Genomic DNA, 26602 nt, shown 5'->3' on the forward strand with positions numbered 1-26602 from the left:
TCCTTTGAACAAGGACAATCTGTTTGGCACCAAAGCAAAAGAGGTTCTTAAAAAGATGGAAGAAAAAGCTAAATCTATGCAGACAGACTTCTTGCAAGTACAGCCTCCTAGATTCCGTAGGCATTGCCCCTCGAAACATTGGTCCTTTCCAGCCCCCTCAAGGCCATCTCAAACTAGACCCAGGGGAAACAGACCCCCCCCCCCAGACTACAGTCTCTGGGTATGCAGAGATCTAGGCAATGGAGTGCCTCCACTTCAAAAACAGGGAGTGCTAAGCCACCCCGCTACAGAAAGAATTCACAATGACTTCTCAACTCCACACCCCACCTCTGTCCAACTGCTTGTGCCTCTAGGAGGAAATCTTGCCCATCATGCAAAAAACTGGACTTCCATCACCGAAGTCCGATGAGTCCTCAACATTGTATCCCAGGGGTATAAATTTTACTTCCACTCACTGCCAACCACAAAAGGGTTCCCAGACCTTCCTCCAAACCAGTGGGCAGAGAAACAAAACCAAGTTAAATCCCTGCTCTCTCTAAGGGCAATTCACCCTGTTCCTGTAGAACAGATAGGTCAAGGGTTCTATCCAGACTTTTCCTGGTACCCAGAAAAGAGGGAACTTGGCGCCCAATTCTAGATCTTTCCATTCTAAACACCTTCCTGGTGGTACCAAAATGCTCACCCTGCAGCAGCGTCTTCCTATGCTGGCCAAAGATGCCTGGTTAGCCACCCTAGACTTAAAAGAAATCTATTTGGACATCCCTATCAGGGACTCTTGCAGGAAATATCTACCCTTCAGTGCAGGATCTATGCATTATCAGTTCTCTGCACTTCCCTTTGGCTCATCCACTGCTCCCAGAGTATTCACAGAATGTCTGGCTCCAGCCATTGCCTACTACAGACTGAGAAAAATTCAAATGTATCCGTACTTGGATGACTGCCTGATTTAGGCAGTCAGGAAATGCTGTTGCAGTACCTGACATTTGGAAAAAAAAAAACCCTTCTAACCTTCCTGGGGTATACCATCAACAAAAAGAAATCAAAACTAGTTCCCAGTCAAAATATTGTATTCCTGGGAGCAAGCTTGGACACAGCATCCCCAGATGGCGTTCCTTACTCCAGAAAAACAAGCCTATCTGACAGACTACTTCACTCAAATGGCCACCAGAACCCAGCTCTATCCACAAGGAAAATCCTGCAGGCCCCAGGGTTCATGGCCTTAAGTATCCTACTAATTCTATAAGAGGAAACTTCAATGGTACTGAAGTCTATAGTGCCAACATTCTTACGACCTGGAAACTGTCATTCCTATCATACCTTGTATAAGGACAGAGTTTCTTTGGTGGGCAGCAGCATGCAACCACAACAAGGGACTGCCCTTTACTCAACCCCATGCTGTCCACACTCTAACCACAGATGCCTCAGATTATGCTTGGGGGGGGGGGGGGGCATACCTGGATGACAAATGCGTTCAGGGACACTGGAGCCCAATTCAAATTAATCTGCACATCAACCAAAAAGAGATGCTAGCTGTTCAGCATGCTCTAGCAGTATTCAGATCCCTGCTCTCACCAGGACCTCTGCTAATAAAAGCAGACAACACCACAATTATGTGGTACATCAACAAGCAGGGGGGAACCCACTCTGCAGGCTAGCCATGGCCCTGTGGAACTTGGCCTTGGACATGCAGGTCTATCTGCAAGCTCAATTCCTGCCAGGCAAACAAAACTCACTTGTAGACGACTTAAGCAGAAATCTCTTAGACCCGCATGAGTGGCAATTAGAGCTCAGCACCTTCAGCCTTCTGATTCAGAAATGGGGGACCCCAGGGGTGGATCTCTTTGCCTCCCCCTTCAATCACCAGCTCAGCAAATTCTGCACCAGGACACCTCACAGCAGAGCCTGGAAAGTGGATGCCTTATCCTTCCAGGGAGTAAACCTCTCAATCTATGCATTTCCCCCTCTGCCCCTTCTCTCAAGAATATTGCTCAAGATAAGACGGGGCAGACCAAGGACATTTCTTATTGCCCCGGACTGGCCACGCCAGCACTGGTACCCACTTCTGCGCAGTCTGTCACCGGTGCCACCCTGGCACCTACTCCAGAGCCCAACCCTGCTCACTCAGCAGGGGGGACAGTTCTTGCATACACAACTGCAAACCCTAAATCATGCAGCCTGGCTTATTTTTTGAATTCTCCCCCAGTGACCAGCCTAAACAAGCAGGTGCTGGACATCATTCTTGAAGCCAGAAGACCCAGTGCAAGGAAATCCTATGCTGATAAGTGGAAAAGGTATTGCTCCTGGATTCAGTCTATAGGAGAGGGCACAACTCTGCCCTCCCTACCTCTAATCCTGGATTACTTAGCGGATCTACTCCACAGAGGCCTTTCTTTCTTCTCCATTAAGATTCATGCCTCTGCTCATTACAACTCTGACCCACCCCTATTCTCTCACCATCTCGTCAAACTGTTCCTGAGAGGGGCAGACAACTTAAGGCCACCAAGGAGAGCACCCACCCCTGCATGGGACCTTAACTTAGTACTGGAAAAGTTCACACTACCCTCTTCTGCGCCTGCAGCATCAGCAGACTTAAAATTCCTCTCTAGGAAAACAGCATTGCTCCTGGCCAACACTTCAGCAAGAAGAGTATCTGAGCTACAAGCACTTATGGCAGTGGAACCCTTCATTATATTTCATGCTGACAGGGTTTCCCTCAGGGCTAATCCTTCCTTTATGCCTAAGGTGGTGTCCAGTGTGGCTCTCAACCAATCTATCCATTTGCCAACCTTCTTTCCTAACCCTCAAAATAAAGGGGAAAGGATCCTGCACTCCTTGGACATGCACAGACAGCTCAGATTCTACCTGTATAGGACTAAGCCCTTCAGGAAATCTGACCAGTTATTACTCTGTTTTGAACCAGGGGCAGAGAGGGCAAGGCCATTTCAAAACAGACAATTTTCAAATGGGTAGCACACTGTATCCATTTCTGCTACAAACACCATGGGAAACCAACCCCTTAGGGGGTCAGAGCACATTCCACTAGGGCAACTTCTACCTCTACAGCATTCCTCAGGGGAGTCACTACCAGGGGTATTCTGGAGGCTGCTACCTGGCGTTTTGCACACGCATTCACCAAGTATTACCACCTGCCTATGTTTTCCAAATACAGGGTGGGATTTGCAGCTGCAGTCCTGCAGAGCATACTAGCCAGCCCAAACACTTTTTGACTGCCTCCACCCTTTTTACAGCTTTAGGAATCAACCCAAGTGTGATGACTGCAACAGTGAAACATGAAGAACATAGTACAGTTGTGTACACTTACCATATTCACTGTTGCAGTCCTGGTTTCCCTCCCTTCAGCTCCCTACTCCCTCTCTCTCCTTTCTGTGTATATTACTCACCCCTTGCAGGGGTATTGGTATTTACTATTTACTGGTGGTGTTTTTTCCACCATAGCTTAGCTCCCAGGTGGGGGGCTCCTGACATTTGGGGCAAGAAAAACTGATGTAATGGTGTCGGCTGCATGTTTTTATACCCCTGACGACCTCACGTCAAGCCTGGAGTGACAGCAACCTACGCAGAAATACTAAGTCTCTGGTATTTGGGCCGACTGAGGGCTACCTGCAAGCAGATAACCCAAGTGTGATGACTGCAACAGTATTGTGCATAGGAGGATAATACACTTTAACATCTATGTTTATGGTAAGTGTACACAACTGTACTTTTTAAATGTATGTAAATTATATGTTCTATATAATATGCACGCACACACGGGTGTCCTACATTTTGACTGTTAACACAACACAAATCATCTGATCTAGAATTGTTTTTTCTTTTTTTGAGATCTTGAAACAGTGGGGATTGGGAAATTTGCTCAATCCCCACTGTAGTGTAATCTTGGGGTGGGCACACCCCCCCACATATATATATATATATATATATATATATATATATATATATATATACATACATATATATATATATATATATATATATATATATATATATGCATATATATGTGTGTGTGTGTACATATAAATGTTATGTGCATGTATTGTAATCAAAAATGCTCTAAAAATTCATCTAATACACTTTTAATCTAAAACAAAATTGGTTGAATCACATTACATCTAAAACTTCATTTACAGCAAGTGTGATGTCCACTCTCTGTGGCAGTAATCAAGGAGCCTGAATCCTCACCACTGACACTGGAGAGGGACGTTCACTTGTAACAAAAACGGATACTTCTAGTATTTCTAGATGCAGCTGTCTGCATTGAGCACAGTTTCCCTTAAGAGCACACAGGGCACACTCAGTCAAGGGTCTGGGTTTCTCTGTCTCCCGCCAGGTCCCCAATCAGACCCCCCCCGGCACAGCTGTAGAATTGAGACCTCAGCTGAGTGTTGAAGCCATGTTCTCCACTCTGTGAAACCAGTCCTTCGTGGCCCTTCTCCAAGCAGCTGACACATACACTCTTTGAGAGTTGATTTTCTTACACACATGCACACATGCGCATGGGAAAGGCTGGCTCCGATTTACTAGCTATGCCCCCTTCTGCCCAGACTATAAGGTAGTTACACTGCCACCAGACACTGCAAAACGAGCTACTCCGAGGCTGTTACAAGGGTACCCAATTATACTGAGGGAAATTAATATTAATACAAATGGTAATGTTGACCAAACAGCCAGGCTTTCAGGAGTGGCCACAGTGACACCAATAGACTTAAGTATTCTCAAAGGTTAACATATTCTGTAAAAGATCTGTCTCAATGAAAAGTTTAAATATATTTAATAAATAGTAAGAGTATGTACTAAATGTCTGTTTACAATAAACACCAGAGTTTCATTCACAAAAAAAATACTGCTTTATATACTTGCTTTAATGTACAATGTTCTCTCTATAAAGCTTTTATATAAATTCTCATGTGTTCTTTTATTCGCACTATTGAATATACTACTTTTGTATTTTTATGCTTAATATACAGTGTCCTATTGTCTATATGTATCTTGCTCCCTGATTATATTGCATATACTTCATCACATATGTCTGTTTTATGTTTTTGGAGCTTTTTTCCCTGGACCTCCACTGAAAACTGGCTCTTCTCGGCCCAGTGGACTTCCCCGGCCATCAAACTGAAATAGATAAACTAGAAGTATTAAAAATAACACAGGCGGACAGGTTCACACAGTTAAAGAAAAACAATGTTTAACTAATCTCACTGTATTTTCACGCCTGATCTGTAGAATTATTATTCCCTGGTTACTTACTAGAACAAGGCAGGATGGAGTAGGTGAGAGATCCTTCTTTTTCAGGTTACAAAAAGAGTGCTAGGAGACTTCACCCAGTTTTAAAATATCATTTTAGTGATGGATTACAGAATGACATCACATACATCTGGTCATTTGACTTCTGGTTCCCATGCACCCCCCCATGCACCCCCCCCCCCATTCGCTAAAAGCTGTCAGGATTTAGCTTACATGTGTCAGTAATACACAGTCAGTGTCTTGCTAAGATCTGCTCCAAGTCCTAGAAGTCTGAAAACAATTTCAAACCTCCACCCTTCCAGTGTAGATGTTACTTCACTCCATTGACAATGCAGGACACTTCTTAGTACAGGCTTTTTGTCTCTGGCTGCATTGAGAACTGTGAGATAGTCTTCATGACCTAAGCAAGTAATTTCATTGCAAACTATTTTCAAAAGTTTGAGATTAACCTCATCTTCTAGTATCTATTTTCTGTTAAAATGTATATATTTTCAATTATTTGCAATACAGTACAGTCTGATATACACGTATTTGCTTTTCTGCCTAATAGAACACACTATTGATACATTTTTAACACAAGCAATGTTACAGATACTTTTTTTTTCAACACAAGCATCTCTACAAATCCGTTTGCTATACAAATGGCATATAATTCTTTACAAAATTCCAGCCAGCTGTGCTGGTGTATGTTACACGCACACTGCCCTACTTCTGGCATAGCTGACAATACCTCACATCGTCACAGCAAGTACTTCTACAAAACTTTATTTTGCAAGGGGGAGGCCTCACCTGTACCCCTTCCGTACAGTAACTCCACAAACACAGAAAGAGAACTTCTGAAACAATAAATCATTACTGGTGGACAGATTGGAGTGGGGCGCACAGCTAGACTTGTAAAGGCCCTAGTGGGGATTAACCTAGTAGTGAACTGTGAACTGATGATGCACAAACTTCTACAAACAGAAATGAGGTGTAGCAGTGGACCTTAGCAAAGTACGAATGCTGATCAGCAGTAATTTGCATTGTAATTCCAATGATCCAAACTCACAGCAGCACTGATTGTAAGGTTATAGTAATGTCATTCATTTAATGTTGTAAGGTTATAGTAATGTTCATTTAATGTTGTAAGGTTATAGTAATGTCATTCATTTAATGTTGTAAGCTTCTAGTAATGTCATTCATTTAAAGTTGTAAGGTTCTAGTAATGTCATTCATTTAATGTAAGGTTCTAGTAATGTCATTCATTTAATGTTTTCTATGAATTGTTTTAGATGTTATACTTTTGTAGATGAAATATTGTAAATAGAATGTCCCATAGATATATATGCGCATGCACAGACATTTGTGTGTATTTCTAGACAGGCTTTTTAAGTCCGAAGTGCATGTGCATGCATGTAATATGTTAGAGGATGGTGGAGTCCGATTGCTTGTACACATGTAGTGTTTGTCTTTTGGCATGAGTACTGCTTGGAACCTTATTTTGAACTACTGCAATTACTTTTTTTAGAGGTGATTTTGTAACCTCTCTGTGCATATGCCAGTCTTATTCTGCAAGAGACGGGGGGGCATTCCTGAAATACATGTGGGCCTTAAGAAGGCCACCTTGTAAATATGCTCTGCATTTTTGTGCCTATGGTATAAGGAAGGTATTGGGGAATAGAGACCAAGTTTGGGGGGGGGGTCCACCAGTTGGCTTTGCAACTATCTCCTTCACTGTTAAGGGAAGAGTGTGCTGTCAAGGCTTCTTGGGGTTATTCATAAGGACTGCAGCCATCTCTGGTGGTTTCCTATGGGATGCTTATTTAGGTGATGTTGGTGCAGTCTGCTGCCAGCAGCTTAGCTGTATTTGATTTTTTTGGAATACATTTCTTTTTCACAGTGCAGTTATACGAGTTTTATTTCACAAGGGCAAGATTCTTAGCCGTATTCACCTATGACTTTACAACTTTTTCTGTCTGACCTCACTGTATCTACTGCAGGAGCCACCTTTGAAGTAAGATAATGTCTGTGGAATATTTGTCTAAACAGTGAGCCTTGGGAAGTGGAGATGGCAGCAGATATTGCAGAATTTGTACCTGTCTTTCGTCTGGACTTAGGAGTTCATTGGCTATTTTGTGTTGTCTCTTTAAGTCCTTTAATTATTGGCCTGTTATTCAAGTTTGACTTTAGATAGCTCATCAGAACAGTTGTGCATCTCTGACTAACTTTTCTCACAGTGAAGATGTTGATTAGTGGTGCAAGATGGAGGTTAGCTACGGGGATTATGGTCCATGTAGTTACATACAAGGTCAGTTATGGAGTGAGCGGGCAGTATTAGCCCTGTACACAGTTTGTAATTGAAACACTTTCTGTACATTAAAATATAAAGCTGTTCCATGGACAGAATTTTCGAAACTGTTTATTTGTTCTGTGGATTTTCAGGTGGTTCTTAAAAAGAATGTTAAAAAGATGCAGTGTTGTTGGAGCGTAAAGTGCTGCTTTAAATTCAGGCATTCTTATTTTTTTTAATAAGTTGTAGTGTTATTTTAATATAAGCTGTGATAAGTTCTGTGATTTAATGAGTTTTGTATGCCACCACCATAAGTGCTAGAAATGTATATTAGTAACACTGCCTTTGATGCTATGTTTTCTGATGGAATCCGTTATTTTACTTCATTTTTTCCATCTGAGATTGTTTCCCTTTGCCCCGTTAGGATTTGGGACACCCCATAGGAACACAGTACAACGCCAACCCACCTGTGACGATCGACGTGCCCTTGACAGACATGTCGTCTGGCCTGTTGTCTCACAGTCAGCTGACTACCATTGACCAGTCGGAGCTCAGCTCTCAGCTTGGGCTCAGCCTAGGGGGCGGAACTATCCTGCCCCGTGCTCAGTCGCCAGAGGACAGGATGTCGACCACCCCATCTCCCACTAACTCCCTTCATGAGGAAGATGCTGAGGACTTTCGAAGGGTAAGGAATGGTGTTCAGAAGCAGTGTTGAATAGATAGTGCTGGGGCCCAGCTTTAAAATGGATCAAACTGGCTTTTACAATTTCATGAATGTTATTTGTTTGACTTGGTGGTGGTCATTCCACCTGTGCTGTGTAGTGGACCATGTGACATGCACACCATGTAAAGTTTTGCTTTAGTGGAGTGGCTGTATTGCAGATTACTTTGTGAATGAATTTGGAAGTTGGGTACATTCCTTAAAGATTTCAGTTCTGTATGAGGCACCATTGTTAAGGGCAGGTGGAATTTTACTGTCCTACATGTCTCTTACATGTGACCATATACCCTTACTGTAATTGCCTCTTCCTCCCTACATTTTTTCATTTGGATGAGTGGAAAATAGACAAGGACAGTACTGGGGCGTTTTCTTAATAGGTGTGTGGCAGGTAGCTCACTCTTATGCCCTACCTCCATGTGTAATTCTGTGGAGAATTGTTAGCAAGCTGGAATAGTAGTTGAGAAGTTGCCATGATGGATGTCTGCCTGGTGAGCACATTATCTGGACCCGGTCTTTTGACACCTTTTTCATATTCTTTTGTTTTATGGAAGGAGTGCTTGGGTACTAATAGGGGCTTGCTTTCCTGGTGTACATTTGCTGGATGAACACATGCATATTGTCTGTAAATAGCTTTCCTTCCATATGTGCCTTTCTGATTAGTAGCAGGTTAGCTGTTGTATTCAGGTTGGTGGAAAGATTGCTTTTAGTGTCAGCCAGCTAATCTCCTGATGGTTTTGTTTAATGCGCTCTGTTCTCTTATCTGTCTGAGAAGGTTGGTGAAAGGTAGCCCAAGGAAAATGATGCTGTTATGTTAAGTCTTTCAGATAGTCATGTATGTCGTCCTGTAATGACACTAACTCAAGATAGTCTGGCAACTGTGAAATGAAACTTGGACTGAGTTGCCTTTGGGGTATTTCTTAATGGCTGGCATCTGCAGTCTCTTGATAATATACAGTTGCTTTGCCCATGTCCTATAATTCCTGTCTTTGTAGAATAAACCTAAGGTAAGCTGGGTCGTACTGAAGAGATGGCCTTAGTTTGTCAGATGCTGTGTGTACCCCATTTCCAAGTGCACTGGGTCTTACTAGAGAGACTGATTTAGTTTGCCAAATTCTGTGTACCCCATTTCTAAGTGCGCTGGATCTTACTGGAGAGACTGCCTTAGTTTGCCAGATGCTGTGTACCCCATTTCTAAGTGCGCTGGGTCTTACTGGAGAGACTACCTTAGTTTGCCAGATGCTGTGTACCCCATTTCTAAGTGCGCTGGGTCTTACTGGAGAGACTGGCTTAGTTTTAGATGCTGTGTGTACCCCATTTGTAAGTGTGCTGGGTATTACTGGAGAAGACATCCTTTGTTTGCCAGATGCTGTGTACCCCATTTCTTTCTTTGTATATAGCTGTTTACCCCATTTTTTCTCCTCGAGTATAGTAAGTGCTTTACAGCTGGAGTGCAGTGATTCATTTGCTTTGTATTCTTGTGAATCCTGAATTGTTTGAACAGAGTACACAAGCTTGCAGTTTACGTTCACGTATGCCATTTCTTTCCCTGATTCTTCTCATGTGGACACATGCTTTAGATTGGCCTTGGATGTGTATGTGTTTTAAATTCCTCCCCAGACAGATGCGTCTTGTGTGTGTTGAGGTGGCTCCTTCAGTGGGCACATGCTTTAGATTGGCCTTGGATGTGTATGCTGTGTTAAATTCCTCCCCAGACAGATGCTACTCGTGTGTTTTGAGGTGGCTCCTTCAGTGGACACGTGCTTTAGATTGGCCATGGATGTGTATGCTTTGTTAAATTCCTTCCCAGACAGATGATGCTCATGTGTGTTGAGGTAGCTCCTTTAATGGGCACATGCTTTTGATTGGCCTTGGATGTGTATGCTGTGGTGTATTCCTCCCCAGACAGATGATGCTCATGTGTGTTGAGGTGGCTCCTTCAGTGGACACATGCTTTAGACTGGCCATGGATGTGTATGCTGTGTTAAATTTCTTCCCAGACGCATGCTACTCATGTGAGTTGTGGTGGCTCCTTCAGTGTGTACTTTGTAGTAAGGATGATGTCTGGTAAGAGTGATGCATTTGCCAGCCACCACCAATTAACGGTATGCTATGGTGAGAGCTCCAGTCTGCCTTATTTTTAATTCTTTATTTTTGGTACACTCAAGTCCTTTTGGCTTAACAGCAGTAATTGAATGACTTTTTAGCTCAATGCACCGTACATAGGCTTCTGTAGGTAGAGATTATCATTACTGTTTGTGTGAAGAATGTGAGGTTAGCTTAGAATATTTAGCTGATTTTGAACCAAGTTTTTTCTTTGATTAGATCACGGCTCCAAAAGCAGTAGTAGTTGAAACTGCAAGAAAGGGAAAAACTCCAAAGAAGAGGAAGAAAAAGGACCCCAATGAGCCACAGAAACCAGTGTCTGCATATGCACTCTTCTTCCGAGATACCCAAGCTGCTATCAAGGGCCAGAATCCTAATGCCACTTTTGGGGAGGTGTCGAAAATTGTGGCTTCTATGTGGGACAGTCTTGGAGAAGAGCAAAAGCAGGTAAATACAGCTTTGGAGAAATTGTAGAGCATGTACGGCAAAATGGTGGCAGGGTTGCAGGAAGGGAAATCAGGTTGTGAGAATTTGTAGAGCACTGCAAAAAGAGAGAGTTGAAAATATTAGTAAAAGCATACGGGTGGAACAAAAGACAGTCTAAGTATGCTTGATCAGAAAGAGGGTTACTTTTGTACAAGGGGATACCATGTGGATAAAAAGGAGTGTAGGCATGGACTAGGGGAAAAGGCAAACTGCACACTGCTAGGTTGCTGAGTTAGAAACACAAAAAAGCCTGCTGAAGGGATATCTAAATTGGAGCAGCTCAGAGAAAACCATTACAAATTGGAGCATAGGAGGAGAATAGGCATGTAACACAAAATCTGGTATTGTGCATAGGAGGAGAATAGGCATGTAACACAATCTGGTATTGTGCATAGGAGGAGAATAGGCATGTAACAAAATCTGGTATTGTGCATAGGAGGAGAATAGGCATATAACACAAAATCTGGTATTGTGCATAGGAGGAGAATAGGCATGTAACACAAAATCTGGTATTGTGCATAGGAGGAGAATAGGCATGTAACACAATCTGGTATTGTGCATAGGAGGCGAATAGGCGTATAACACAAAATCTGGTATTGTGCATAGGAGGAGAATAGGCATGTAACATAAAATCTGGTTTTGTGCATAGGAGGAGAATAGGTGTATAACACAAAATCTGGTATTGTGCATAGGAGAATAGGCATGTAACACAAAATCTGGTATTGTGCATAGGAGGAGAATAGGCATATAACGCAGTCTGGTATTGTGCATAGGAGAAGAATAGGCATGTAACACAAAATCTGGTATTGTGCATAGGAGGAGAATAGGCATAAAACACAAAATCTGGTATTGTGTATAGGAGGAGAATAGGTGTATAACACAAAATCTGGTTTTGTGCATAGAAGGAGAATAGGCATGTAACAAAATCTGGTATTGTGCATAGGAGGAGTATAGGCATGTAACACAAAATCTGGTATTGTGCATAGGAGGAGAATAGGCATGTAACACAAAATCTGGTATTGTGCATAGGAGGAGAATAGGCATGTAACACAAAATCTGGTATTGTGCATAGGAGGAAAATAGGCATATAACAAAATCTGGTATTGTGTATAGGAGGAGAATAGGCATATAACAAAATCTGGTATTGTGCATAGGAGGAGAATATGCATGTAACAAAATCTGGTATTGTGCATAGGAGGAGAATAGGCATATAACACAAAATCTGGTATTGTGCATAGGAGGAGAATAGGCATATAACACAAAATCTGGTATTGTGCATAGGAGGAGAATAGGCATGTAACAAAATCTGGTATTGTGCATAGGAGGAGAATAGGCATGTAACAAAATCTGGTATTGTGCATAGGAGGAGAATAGACATATAACACAAAGTCTGGTATTGTGCATAGGAGGAGAATAGGCATGTAACAAAATCTGGTATTGTGCATAGGAGGAGAATAGGCATTTAACACAAAATCTGGTATTGTGCATAGGAGGAGAATAGGCATGTAACACAAAATCTGGTATTGTGCATAGGAGGAGAATAGGCATGTAACACAAAATGATGTTGTTAATTTTGTCATCTCGTTCTCATGGATGGGTTATGGATCTGATCCTCAGATCCGACTCTGCCGTTACTAACATCATTGCAATCAAAAAAGGTCTTGGACACTCCCTTTACTCACGGTACATCTCTCCCTGCGCTCTCGGATCTCATTTGCCACTTCGCGAAATACATGATTCTTAGAACTCTTAGATTGTCAGGTCATAGTTCATGAATTATTGCTTTTTTTCTCTGCTCTTTCTCAACGTTTTTAGTACCTTTATTGTTGAGGTCTCTCTCCCTTTGTTGTTAAACTTTCACTTTTTTCATTTGATAACTGCTTTTTATTAGGTTACTTCTCACTCCTTCCCCTGTAACCATCGATGTTCTTCATCTCACATTGCTGCAGTCCTTACACTTGGGTAGTCCGCTGTCCTCGGTCGGCCCGAATATCAAAGTATAAGGCTGACGTCGGTCAAGGCGCATTTGACTGACATCAGGACGTCAGGGTACAAATGCGCATGACCGACGTCATATCCTCAGTCTTTTTTGCCGCATGGTCCGATGCAGAAGCAGCGTTGCAAGTGCCGGTTGGCGTTCTGAAATTGTTCGGTTTCGGAGTTTCAGACCGAGTCAAAGTTGGCCAAGTACCCCGTTGGGGAATATTTTAGTTTTTTCTTGCCTCAGTGGTTTACCGGATGTCAGAAAAAGTGAATAATTGTATTTCTTGTGGGAAACAGATACGCATAGAGACTACCATACTTTGTGTATTCCTTGTTTAGGGCCTGAGCACGACGTTGTTGGGTGTCGCTCTTGTGCTAGATTCAATAAGCGCACTATAAAGAGAAGGTTAGATTGTGCCAGGTTAGTCTTCGGGAAGCGGTGCAATTATAAAATGCCGTCGGAGACTCCGACGCCCGCTTCTTCGAAGAAGCGCAAGGACAAAGCAGTTAAGCCTAGGCTAGAAGAACAGTCTGTACCGGACGCCGGTTCTTTAGAGGCGTCGGTGGAGCCGGTGGTTCCACCGGAGGTTTCTTTGGGATCCCAGGGAGAGACTTTGTTATTGCAGGATGTGGCCTCTCAGGAGGCAGGTCAGGCTGATGGGGCTTCTCAGGTTACTATACTCCCCTCCCTCCCTAGGGTGGTTAGGCCCTCTCCTTCTGTTTCCAAGGCTTCTCCCAGAGGCAGGCCAGGTTTAGCTTCAGTTGGTGTCACCCCTAGTTCTTCAGGAACTGTGCCCAAGAAGCATATGCTTAAAATGGCAGAAGATTTGATTACTTTAATTAGGGTTCTTTGCCCCTCCTGATAAGAGACCTAGGGTGGAACCTGAGCTAGGAGTTTTGAGCAGGCTTGGATGTTTCAGAGTCTTGACTGAAGACTTGCAGGAGTATTGCCCGTATTCTGATTCTGATGTGGAAGATTGTACTCCTTCGGCTTCTCCTGCTGAGGATTTTTCTTTCTCAGAAACTCTTCATTCCATGAGGGAGCATTTTAAGTGGGAAGGTCAGGACTTCTCTGATTCCAGGAAAAGGCTTAGGGAATTTTTGTTTTTACCCCAGCATAGGCCTTTGGCTATACCTCCTGTTTTGGATGTGGTGGACGATGTTTTTACAGAGGCTTCTCTTAATCCTGATTCTTTGCCTCCTGCTCCTGTTAAACCGGATAGGTATTACAGGGTGCCTGAAGCTCATAAGTATCTTTTTAAGAGTCCGAGGGCAGACCCAGAAACTGTTAGTCAGGGGCCTAAAGGTTTGAAGGCTTCTGTTGTCAAGAATCCGGTTCCTTCAGATAAAGAGGCCAGGGCCTTGGATAGATGGGGAAAGAAAGTTTATACTTCCTCCACTGTAGCTATGAGGGCTTTGAATTGCCAGTTTCACATGTTGAAATACCAAAACTATCTCCTTTCTCAATTGAAGTCTAAGGTTGATGCTCTGGCGGAAGGTATTGATTGTAAAGAGTTACAAGATTTAGTACATGTTTCTGAACAGGTGGGTAAGCATTCTTTGCAGTGTGGTTTTGATGCTGTACAGGCCTCGTCTAGGGTGGCTGCCACTGGGTCAGTTCTTCGCAGGCACGCCTGGCTGAGGGATCAGAATTTATCTGAACATGTTAAAACAAGGATTTTAGATGCTCCTTTACAATCTGATGTGTTGTTTGGTTCTCCTGTTGAGACAGTCTTAAAGAAAATGGAAGACAAGGCTAAGTCTATGCAGACTGTTAAAGATTTTTTGCAGGTTCAGCCTCCAAAGTTTAGTAGAAATTGGCCTACTAAGGGGTGGACCTATCCTTCTTATGATTCCCAGTCTAGGGGTAGATCTAGGCGTGGTAGGGGCAGAGCTCAGGGCTCTTTCAGGCCTAGAACAGGGAGTTCTCCTGCACAGTCTTCGGGTGAGGGCAGGGGTCAGTCCTTTCGTAAACAGACCCAATGACCTACCTTTTCAGCTGCCAGAACCTGCTCGTCTGGCAGCACCTTTGGGAGGAAGGTTGGCACTTTTCAAAGAAAATTGGAGTTTAATTACCCAAGACAGATGGGTATTGGATATCATTTACCACGGTTACAGGTTTTATTTTCATACCTTGCCTCCTTTCAAAGGCATGCCAGACGTTCCTCCTCAACAAAGAATAGAGGCTCACAAGCAAATTTCTCTGTTGCTCCAAATAGGGGCCATACAGCCGGTACCTATGCCAGAAGTGGGCCTAGGATTTTATTCCCGCCTGTTCCTAGTACCAAAGAAAGGGAACACGTGGAGACCAATTTTGGACTTATCTATCCTCAACAGTTATCTGGACATTCCAAAGTTCAAAATGTTGACGTTACAGCAGCTTTTACCTCTGCTGGGCAAAGATCATTGGATGGTAACCTTGGATCTCAAGGAGGCTTATCTTCATGTTCCTATCAGACTGAGTTGCAGGAAGTATCTGCGTTTTCGAGCTGGGACTTCTCATTATCAGTTCTCTGCATTGCCCTTTGGCTTATCTACTGCGCCCAGAGTGTTCACGAAGGTTCTGGCTCCAGTGATAGCTTTCCTCAGGTTAAAAGGAATACAGATCTATCCTTATTTGGACGACTGCCTGATTCTGGCTCAAGGAAGGGACGAGCTTCTTCATCATTTGGATTGTGATAGCAGTGCTAAGATGCCTGGGGTATTCTGTGAACGAAATAAAGTCCAGTCTAGTACCCTCTCAGGACATGTGCTTTCTGGGTGTGAGACTGAATACAGCATCCCAGATGGCCTTTTTGACCCCGGACAAACAAAAGAATCTTTCCCTTTACTTTCATCAGTTGTCTCATCAGTCCAGGCTGACTGCAAGGACAGTCCTTCAAGCCTTGGGGTTCATGGCATCTTGTATTCTGGTGCTTCCCAATGCCAAACTGCATATGAGGAAGCTACAATGGTATCTCAAAATGTATGGACACAGCACTGCCAGGATTTGGACACTGTCATTCAAATAATACCTTGCATTCAAAAGGAGTTGTTGTGGTGGGCTCAGGAATGTCACCTAAACAAGGGACTCTCTGTGACCCGGCCAGAGGCGAGTCAGATTCTAACGACAGATGCCTCAGACAAAGCTTGGGGAGCTCATCTGAATGGAAAGTGGATACAAGACAAGTGGCCTGCCAGACTACAACATCTACATATCAACTTGAAAGAGATGTTAGCAGTCCAGTTTGCATTAATAGCTTTCAAGGATTTACTTCTTCCAGGGCAGGTGTTGATTCTAACAGACAACACAACTGTCATGTGGTACATCAACAAGCAAGGCGGAACACATTCTTATCCTCTATGCAGGCAAGCAATGATTTTGTGGGAGACTGCTCTCAGTTTACAGCTAAATCTTCAGGCAAGGTTTCTGCCGGGAGCACAGAACTCCTTAGCAGATGTGTTGAGCAGACAAATTATGGATCCCCACGAGTGGAAATTGGATCCTCATGTATTTCAGACATTGACAGTGTCATGGGGAACTCCAGACATAGATCTGTTCGCTTCTCCACTAAACCATCAGCTGCCAAAGTTTTGCACAAAAAGGTTTCATCCCACAGCTTGGAAAGTGGATGCTCTTTCCTTCAATTGGAGCAATCTTCATGTTTATGCCTTTCCGCCTCTGCCTCTCCTCCCAAAGGTACTACTAAAGGCCAGACAAGACAAGCCAAGGATGATTTTGATAGCTCCAGATTGGCCTCGACAGCATTGGTACCCATTACTGAGAAGCCTGGTACGGAAGCCTCCATGGCCTTTGCCTTCGATTCCACACCTGTTGTCTCAGGAGGACAGTTGTTTGCTCAATGTCAAGCTTCACTCTCTGCACCTAACAGCCTGGCATATTCTGTTTTGAACCATAGTGGGCCTCCACTTCCACAGCAAGTTTTGAATGTTATTTTGGAAGCTAGAAGGCCTAGTACAAGGAAAGTGTACGCAGATAAATGGAAGAGATTTTTATTTTGGAGTGCAGCAAAGGATTTTGATGTTTCTGAGCCTAATTTAAGTGTGGCTCTTCAATATCTTACTGAGTTATTGGACAGAGGTTTGTCCTTCTCTTCTATTAAGGTTCATGCTGCAGCAATTTCGGCTCACTATGATTGTGACCCACCATTGTTTTCTCATCCTTTGTTCAAGCAATTTCTTAGAGGGGCAAAGAATATAAAACCCCCACGAAGAGCTCCTACTCCTGCTTGGGATCTCAATTTTGTGTTGGAGAAACTCACTCTACAACCTTTTGAGCCTGCAGCTACTGCTGAATTAAAGTTTTTGTCATGGAAGACTGCTTTTTTGTTGGCTATTACCTCTGCAAGAAGGGTTTCTGAGTTGCAGGCCCTTATGGCGGTGGAGCCTTTCTTAATTTTTCATAAGGATAGGGTATCTTTACGTACTAATCCTTCCTTTATGCCTAAAGTGGTTTCTAGTGTGGCTTTAAACCAAACTATTCATTTGCCTACTTTTTATGCAAATCCCCAAAATAAAGGGGAAAAGATTTTGCACACTTTAGATGTTCACAGGCAGTTGCGATATTATTTGGACAGAACTAAAGGGTTCAGGCAGTCTCAGCAGTTATTTGTTTCTTTTGCTTTGAGTTCTCAGGGCAAGCCTGTGTCAAAACAAACTATTTCTAAGTGGATTGGGTTTTGCATTGCTTTCTGTTATTCCCATCATGGCAAGGAGATTCCAGCTGGGATTAGGCCTCATTCCACTAGGGTTACTGCCACTTCAACAGCTTTTTTGAGGGGGGTGGCAACTAAGGATATTTTGGAGGCAGCTACTTGGAGTTCAGTGCATACTTTCTCTAGGCATTATCACCTTCCACTGTACTCTAAATCCAGGGCTGGTTTTGCCACTGCTGTTTTGCAGGGCATTTTGGCAGCTCCTGCTTCATTATAGTTTGGCCATCCTCCCTTACCTCTGCTTTGGGATTCTACCCAAGTGTAAGGACTGCAGCAATGTGAGATGAAGAACATAGTACAGTTTTGTACCTACCATAAATGTAGATGTTCAAGATCCACATTGCTGCAGTCCAATTTACCTCCCTCCTTCACCTCTGTAGTTTGAGGCGGTTGTGTGGGTTGGGTTGTCAATATGAGGTATATTGTATATATTGTATATATTGTTCATATTTTTAGTGTTAGGATGGTTGGTTGTTTGGTTGTTGTCTTTGGGTTTTGACCTTTATTTTTAGGGTCTTCTGACATCTGGGGCAAGAAAAGACTGAGGATATGACGTCGGTCATGCGCATTTGTACCCTGACGTCCTGATGTCAGTCAAATGCGCCTTGACCGACGTCAGCCTTATACTTTGATATTCGGGCCGACCGAGGACAGCGGACTACCCAAGTGTAAGGACTGCAGCAATGTGGATCTTCGAACATCTACATTTATGGTAGGTACAAAACTGTACTTTTTTCTAGTCTGCATGGTTATTTACCCCCTTTTACCATTTTTTGGTAGTCTAAACTACTTCTACTAGTAGTTTCTCCCTTACTTTATGTAGTCTTGACTGTTATTGCTAGTAGTTATTCCACTTCCTCTAACCTTTTTTCTTCAACAACAAAAAAAAAACTTCTATCTTGTTCTTTCCTTATCTTAGTCATGTCAGAAAAACATAAGCCTGCTGGATTTAAAAAATGCTCCAAATGCGGGCATAAAATCCCACTCAGTGATTCTCGTGACCTGTGTGTGTATTGCTTACGTCCTCTTCATCTGCAGGAGAGCTGCTGTATTTGTCATTCTTTCAACCACCGTGCGTTTGTTGAAAGAAGAAACAAGTTAATCTTGAAAGGATGCTGCCCTCCTCTTTTGAAAAAACCTTTCTGCTCCACAGGTTGTCTGCTTCTAAGCCAAAGTTGGCTCATTCCAAGCATGCTTCTTCCCTGTCATTTCTGATGATGATGGAAGGAAAAGGCCTTCTGCTCTATTGGAGTCATCGGAGTTGAAGACTAAGATTTCTAAACATGCCAATAAAGACCGGACAGGGCTATCAGTACTACCTTCTGTTAGATGGGATCCGTTATCTTCGGCTGTGGAGTTATCCGATAAAGATGGGCTGGGTCCGTTGGTATAAGTTCCATGAAAAGAGAGCTTTTTAGCTGGTGATTTCTCCAAGCTATGACCCTGTACCTTTCAGAGTACCATCCCTCTTTTTGTCTAGGCCGGGATCACTCTCTGGCTCTTATTGTTCTTTTAGGAGTTTTACTGAGGATGACGTGAAGAACTTGGTGCAGAAAGTTTTGTGGGCGCAGGGCCTAAGTCATCCTTGGCCTCGACCCATTCAGCTCTGAGCTTCTTGAGACTACTACTTCCTCTCTGGATCCTCCTTCAACTTCGTAGCCCTTGGATCTGATGCTCCTGGTGCCTTTTAGGCAGGATCTGAGAACTTGGGCACAAGTTATTTCACTTTCTTGGAACCAGATAGCTCCCAGAACCATAGTGACTCTCGCAGTCCTCTAGAGTATTTAACTCCCAGGTTGTCAGAGCAGTCAGTGCATATCCAGGCCTTTGCTCTGCTTAGGTAAGCTTGGCTGTGGCTTCTACCCAGGGCAAGCTGTGTTTGGGGCTGGAGGAGGCTTCAACTTGAAAGCATATCTTCTCAGGTCTGGAGTCCTCATTCACCCAGGAGGAGTCCACCTTTGGGACTTTGGAGAGGGCAGTAGCTGCCACTGCAACAAAAAGGGTATACCTCCCTCTTTGACTTAGTACTGTTCATATGCCCTGCATGCCTCTTCTGACCATGACACTCCACTGGGACAGCAAGACCTCAAGCTTCAGGATACCCAGCCAGGTCCCCCGGTCTCTTCTGATACCTCCCCAGAGTCTCCCGCTGAGGAGGTTCCTCGGAAGAGACTTTGTAAGAGGAAACGTGGATTCCACTGAGAAATCTGCCATTGAAGACACCAGCCTTGATAAAGCCAAAGGGTCCCCATGGTCACCTCCTGAGGATGTGTCCTTTGGGAGCTTCTAGAAATGCTGAAACAGAGAGGTGGCTGACAGTCCAGTAACTCTTCTGCTGAGGAGTCTGTGCACCTGGCTGCTTTTGGTTTTCGCCCATCTTCCTCCTGGGTTTCTCTGCCCTCCGATGGGCTTATACATTTGATCTCTTGCTGGTGTGGGAGACCCCCGACTCCATAGAGCCTATTAAAGCAACCACTGTTGTAGAAATATAAACTCCACCACCAGATAATCCAGCAGAATTTATTATAGCAAAATAATTTTTTTCCTATAATACATTTTGTTTGATTGTCTGGTGGTGGTTGTATCCATACAGCCTATTCACTGGAAACCAAACAAAATTATAGCTCCTTCAGATAAAACCTTCTGGACCAAGGGTGTTGCAGTAGATGCCGTGGTCAGAGCAGCAACGAACAAAAAAGAACTCTCGCAGGAGAATTCTACTATCCATTCTCCTAATAAAAATTTCCAGGATGATGGATAGGTGTGGGAAGCATGTCTTTTCTTCAGTGACATTTGACTTGCTGTCGCTGAATTATCTTTCCCATTTTACAAGATTGCAAAGGGATCGGATTAAGGAATCTCATAGATACCCTGGAAGGAGTACAACAAAAGATATCTTCACAGCTAGCAACCCTGCATTCTATAGCTAACTCTTCCATGAGGCTTATTGCTGACCTGGCCGAAAGAACAAGTAGGGTGGTGGGTTCATGCATCGCTATGAGGAAACATGCATGGATGCGCCTAGGTGACTTTGCAGAGCCCTTGAAGTCTTTCTTTATCAATGCCCTGTTTGATGGTTCTTTTTTTTGGACCCTAAGGTTAAAGATACCTTTTCCAGGTGTGAAAAGGAAGGCAAATCTGTCTGCAGTGGGCATACATTTTTCCACCACCTCCCAAAGACCTTACTCTAAAGGTCAAAAAGGAAGTGGGAAGATGTGGTTCAAAAAATCTGTGTGTGCATACCAAGACACACATGGAGATTTTTTTCTCAGCGGCAGAGGCGTAAATAATGTAAGACACTGCTCCCGTGGCAGAGGAGGCTCGCAGAACCAGGGCTCATGGGAAGCCTTTTTCGGGAGGCCCTCCCAGAGCTACTGAAAGGAGGCCTGATTTCACACCTCTGGAGGCAATTGGGGGTAGACTATCCCTGCACTGGAGAGCCTAACAAACCATAACTTCCGATTTATGGGTGCATAGGATTATATCCAGAAGCTGTCATATTCCTTTAAATCACCGCCCCTCCCCTTATCAACAGAATCCCAGACATCCCACCCAGTCAAAAGGAGCAAGCAGTTTTTCAGGTTAAACTGCTAGAAAAAAGTCATCCAAGAGGTCCCCCAGACCATAGAGGGTTCAGAACTTACTAAAGGCTGTTTTTGGTTCCAAAGAAGACAGGGGACTGGAGACCTATTCTGGATCTCAGCAAGCTAAATAAGTCAGTTCAACACAGCAAGTTCAGAATGGTTACTGTTCAATACTTCTGTTTTTGGAAAAAGACGATTGGATGTGCTAGTGGATGTTCAGGGCACATACTGCCATATAAAGATGGACAGGAGCTCTAGAAGATATCTACACTTCCGGTTAGGAGCTAGTCATTTCCAATTCAGAGCCCTGCCCTTTGGTCTCACCACAACCTCCCAGGGTATTCACCAAATGTATGGCAGGGGTTACGGCTCAATATAGAAGACAAGGATTCTGGGTGTTTCCTTATTTTGATGACTGACTCATCTCCACCCCAACCAGACATCTACTGTCAAATGCACGGGACTCCATTCTTTCCCTTTGTGCACAATTGGGGATCAAAATAAACTACCAGAAATCTCATCTGGAACCTGTACAGTCATTTGAGTTCATTGGAGCAGATGTCCTTCAAGGATGCAACTGCAGTCCTGACATATGAGTTGTCCTGCCTCAGGCAGCCCTTCGGTCGGCCAGATTCCAAAGTCTGGGTCCGGCGTCGGCGGATGTCGCCCTTTCCCCGACGTCAGAGCGCCTGGGGTATAAAAATGTCAGCCGACGCCATCTTCTTCAGTCTTTCTTGTTGCGTGGTGCCCGAAGCAGAAGCAGTTCGCAAGTGCCGGTCGACCAGCTCCTGTGTTTTCAGCTACTGAAGTCTTCAAAAAAGCTAAGTACCCCGTTGGGGACCTTTTCTTGCCTCAGCTGATGTCAGATAAAAGTGAAAAAGTTAATAATTGCTTAACTTGTGGGAAACAAATACCTCATAAGGATTTCCACTCTTACTGCTTACCCTGCCTAGGCCCAGAACACAACGTCTCGGCCTGTGCAGCTTGTGCCTCTTTCAATAAACGCACTCTTAGGCGTCGGTCAGAGTTTGCACAGGATTATTTTGGGGAAGATTTCTGTTATATCATGCCGTCGGAGCTTCCGACAGCACATTTACCTGAAAAACGGAAGGATAAGGACTGACCACCGCGGTCTCGGTCGACACCACGCTTAGGCCTACCGCGAGGGTCTCTGTCTCTTCTGAGCCGGTTTTGCAACCGCTACAGACAGACGACACCGCTCCACCGGTTACTTCGGTACCAGAGGCCAGCTCGGTGCCGGTTCCTGTTCTCCCCTCTGAGACCGTAGCCCAGGATATTTCTGACACTATTTCAGTGGATAAGACTACTCCAGCACGTGGGGCTGCCAGGCCTCCAGTGTCTATGTCCATTAAGGCCTACACACATGCTAAGGCTGCCAAACAGGCTAAGTCTCTTCCTCCAAGATCTGTTTCTCTGGGATCCACTTCTGGTTCTCAAATTTTAAGTTTAGCTGAGGACCTTATTTCTTTAATTAGGGGTTCACAGCCTCATCCAGATAGAGGCTCTCAGCCACCTTCTGACAAGAGGCCTAGGGTTGAGCAGGTAGACTCCCAGTCCTCCGATGAGGCCTCAGGTGATTCTGCACATTCAGACTACCAGGAGGAGGCCTTCCCGGCCTACGAGGATTCTGATGCGGAGGAATCTATTCCCTCTGCTTCTCCTCCTGAGGAGTTTTCCTTTGGGAAACGCTTCATTCCATGAGGGAACACTTCAAATGGCAAGGCCAAGAATACTCAGATTCTAGGAAAAGGTTAAGGGAATTTTTAAAGCTACCTCAGCATAGACCCTTAGCTATTCCTCCAGTTTTAAATGTTTTAGATGATGTGTACTTAGAATCTAGTGTTTCCCCTGACTCCCTCCTGCTCCTGTCAAGCCAGACAGGTACTACAGGGTCCCAGACACACATCAATTTCTGTACAAGGGCCATACTGCTGACCCTGAAACTATTTCTCAGGGGCCTAAAGGGGTTTCCTCCACTACTGCTAAGAACCCACTCCCCTCGGAAAGAGATTCTAGGGCTTTAGAAAGGTGGGGCAAGAAAGTATATACATCTTCCGCCCTTTCTATGCGAGCATTAAATTGTCAATTTCGTATGATTCAGTATCAGGAATACATGTTGGATGACTTGCAAAAGAAACTGGCTTCCCCTGAACCATTAGATAGAAAGGGGTTGCAGGAATTGGTTCATAATACTAAGCAGGTTAGCAGCCATTTCCTTCAGTGTGGATATGATGCATTGGAAGCTTCATGTAGAGCAGCAATGACAGGTGCGGTCATACGCGCAGACTTGCTTGGTTAAAGGAACAAACATTGCCAGACCATGTGAAAATTAAGCTTTTGGACACACCACTAGAGAAACATAAGCTATTTGGTGCTACTGCACAAGAGGTTTTAAAGAAAATAGAGGAAAAGGCAAAATCAGTGCAAACAGTCAAAGATTACCTCCAGGTACAGCCTCCAAGATTCAGCAGGAATTGGCTTTCTAAGCATTGGTCCTTTCCTGACACAGACAAATTTCAAAGAGGCAAAAACAGACGTGGCAGAGGTAGAGGGCAAACTCGAAGCTCCTACAGAGGACGTCAATGGCAGCCTCCGAACCAGAGAGGTGGGGCAGGACCTTCCACTGCTCTGCCAGGACAATCTCAATGACTTGACCTTGACTCCGCCATCCAGGGCTCAATTAGAAGCACCTTTGGGCGGAAAATTATCTTTATTTTCACAAAATTGGCACAATATTACAAAGGACAAATGGATACTGGAGATAATAGACAAAGGATACAGATTCCATTTTCATACACTGCCAAAAAGACATGGCATGCCAAACCTGCCACCAAATCAAAGGGCAGAGGCACTCAAACAAATAACAAATCTACTGCAAATAAGAGCAATAGAAAAGGTTCCTTCTGCAGAACAAGGACAAGGATTTTATTCAAGACTGTTCCTTGTTCCAAGAAAAGAAAACCAATGGAGACCCATTCTGGACTTGTCCGCACTGAATACTTACCTTATTGTGCCAAAATTCAAAATGCTGACTTTACAGCAACTCCATCCCATGCTGGGCAAGGGGTCTTGGCTGATAACTCTGGACCTCAAGGAGGCATACCTGCATGTCCCAGTCAGACAAAGTTGCAGAAGATACCTCAGATTTCTTCCAGGCTCAGAGCATTATCAATTCTCAGCATTGCCCTTTGGCTTATCTACTGCGCCCAGAGTGTTCACGAAATGCCTGGCATCAGTAATTGCACATTGCAGACTTCAGGGGATACAAATATACCCTTACCTGGACGACTGCCTTATACAAGCGGACAGCCAACAAGCCTTGTTAAAAAACTTGGACTATGTCATTCACCTACTGCAGGCCTTGGGATACACAGTCAATATTCAGAAATCAAATCTCGTACCATCCCAACAAGTACCTTTCCTGGGTGCCACACTGGACACAAACACCCAGATGGCGTTTCTGACAAAAGAAAAACAAAAGCAATTACCAGAATACTTCGGAAGATTGGCAGCACACACCCAGATGACTGCAAGGAAAATCCTGCAGGCCCTGGGTTGGCCCTGGGTTTCATGGCATCTTGCATTCTTCTGATTCCACATGCAAGGCTGCATATGAGGAAACTACAATGGTATCTAAAGAGTCTATGGTCTCAGCACAGCCACAGCCTGGAAACACTGATCCCACTCATTCCATGCCTTCAAAAGGAATTTCTGTGGTGGGCTCAAGCAAGCCAGATAAACAAAGGTCTGCCTTTCAGCAAGCCTCATACAAGTCAAACCATAACAGACGCCTCAGACCATGGATGGGGGCGCACCTGGAGGGAAGATGCATTCAAGGACAATGGACACAAAAAGAAAAGCACCTGCATATCAACCAAAAAGAAATGCTGGCAGTGATGCATGCAATCAAGGCCTTTGAAAAGTTCATGCATCAGGGCCATCTACTAATACAGACAGACAATACCACGGTTATGTGGTACATAAACAAGCAAGGATGTACCCATTCCTACCCTCTTTGCAGACTGGCAATGAATCTCTGAGATATTTCCCTACAATTGAAAATAGAGCTACAATCCCAGTTTGTACCAGAGAAGGACAATGTTCTGGCAGACAGCCTAAGCAGAAACATCATGGATCCACACGAATGGATGTTGCATCCAGACATTTTCTTACAAATAGCTCAAGCATGGGGAAGGCTGGATATAGATCTTTTTGCCTCCCACTTAATCACCATCTGAAAAAGTTTTGCACAAGGACATACCATCCTCAAGCATGGAAGGTGGACGCTCTCTCCTTCAGTTGGAACTCTCTAACACTATATGCCTTCCCACCTCTTCCTTTGATGACCAAGGTGTTATTAAAGATCAAGACAGAGCAAACGAAAGTCATACTGATAGCTCCAGACTGGCCAAGACAACACTGGTACCCACTGCTATGGAGCTTGGCGTACACCAATCCGTGGCTCCTTCCTCAATGGCCACTTCTGACACAGCACAATTACAGGACAATACACCCCAGCTTGAAAACATTGAAGCTGACAGCTTGGAAGATTCCATGACTATTACTCAGGATACACTTTCCAAAAGGGTAAAAGATATCATCCTGGAGGCGCGCAGACCTTCCACTAGAAAAACATACTCAGCAAAATGGAAGAGATTTCTTATCTGGAACAGCAAAAAGGGTCAAGACCCATCAGTGATGAGCATTCCACAGATCCTGGAATACTTGGCTGAAATGCTCCACAATGGCCTTTCATATTCTTCCATAAAAATACATGCTTCAGCAATAGCTGCCAAATATAACACTGATCCGCCTGTATTTTCTCACCCACTGCTAAGACAGTTTCTAAGAGGTATAAAGAACATCAATCCTCCAAGGAAACCACCAGTACCTGCATGGGACCTCAACTTCATGCTGGAAAAATTAACTCTTCCTCCCGTTGAACCAGCAGCATCTTAAGAGTTGCAATTTCTGTCTTGGAAGACAGCCGTCCTTCTGGCAGTAACCTCAGCAAGAAGAGTCTCTGAGCTACAGGCCCTTATGGCAATACAACCATTTCTCATTTTTCACCAGGACAGAGTTTCTTTGAGAACCAATCCGTCATTCATGCCAAAGGTGATATCCAGGGTGTCCCTGAATCAAGCTATTCACCTGCCTACCTTCTTTCCCAATCCTCAAAATAAAGGAGAGAGACTTCTGCACACCTTGGACATACACAGACAGTTGCGCTACTACTTGGACAGAACAAAGTCTTTCAGAAAATCTGACCAGCTTTTTGTAGCTTTCGCTGCTGGATTGCAGGGAAAAGCAATTTCCAAACGGACAATTTCTAAATGGATTGGAAATTGCATTCAATTCTGCTACTCTTTTCATGGAAAAACTGTGCCAGCTGACATCAGGCCACATTCCACCAGAGCTACAGCCACCTCCACAGCCTTTTTAAGAGGAGTGGCAA

At 44.0% G+C, this 26602-nt stretch overlaps 1 protein-coding gene across 3 annotated transcripts in view; it reads left to right on the top strand.

The window, feature by feature from the left end:
* TOX4 (TOX high mobility group box family member 4) overlaps window positions 1-26602 on the top strand; it is a 966801-nt gene that overhangs the window by 326370 nt on the left and 613829 nt on the right. For 2 of the 3 annotated variants that reach the window (XM_044057880.1, XM_044057879.1), the window contains exons 4-5: window positions 7959-8219; window positions 10578-10805. In XM_044057880.1, the coding sequence (XP_043913815.1) occupies window positions 7959-8219; window positions 10578-10805 (489 nt within the window). The remainder of the gene's footprint in view (window positions 1-7958; window positions 8220-10577; window positions 10806-26602) is intronic. The other variant, XM_044057881.1, reaches the window with a different exon arrangement.

The sequence above is a fragment of the Protopterus annectens genome, chromosome 16.part0, assembly GCF_019279795.1.
Source record: "Protopterus annectens isolate FY-2018-M chromosome 16.part0, PAN1.0, whole genome shotgun sequence".
NCBI classification, from domain to species: domain Eukaryota; kingdom Metazoa; phylum Chordata; order Ceratodontiformes; family Protopteridae; genus Protopterus; species Protopterus annectens.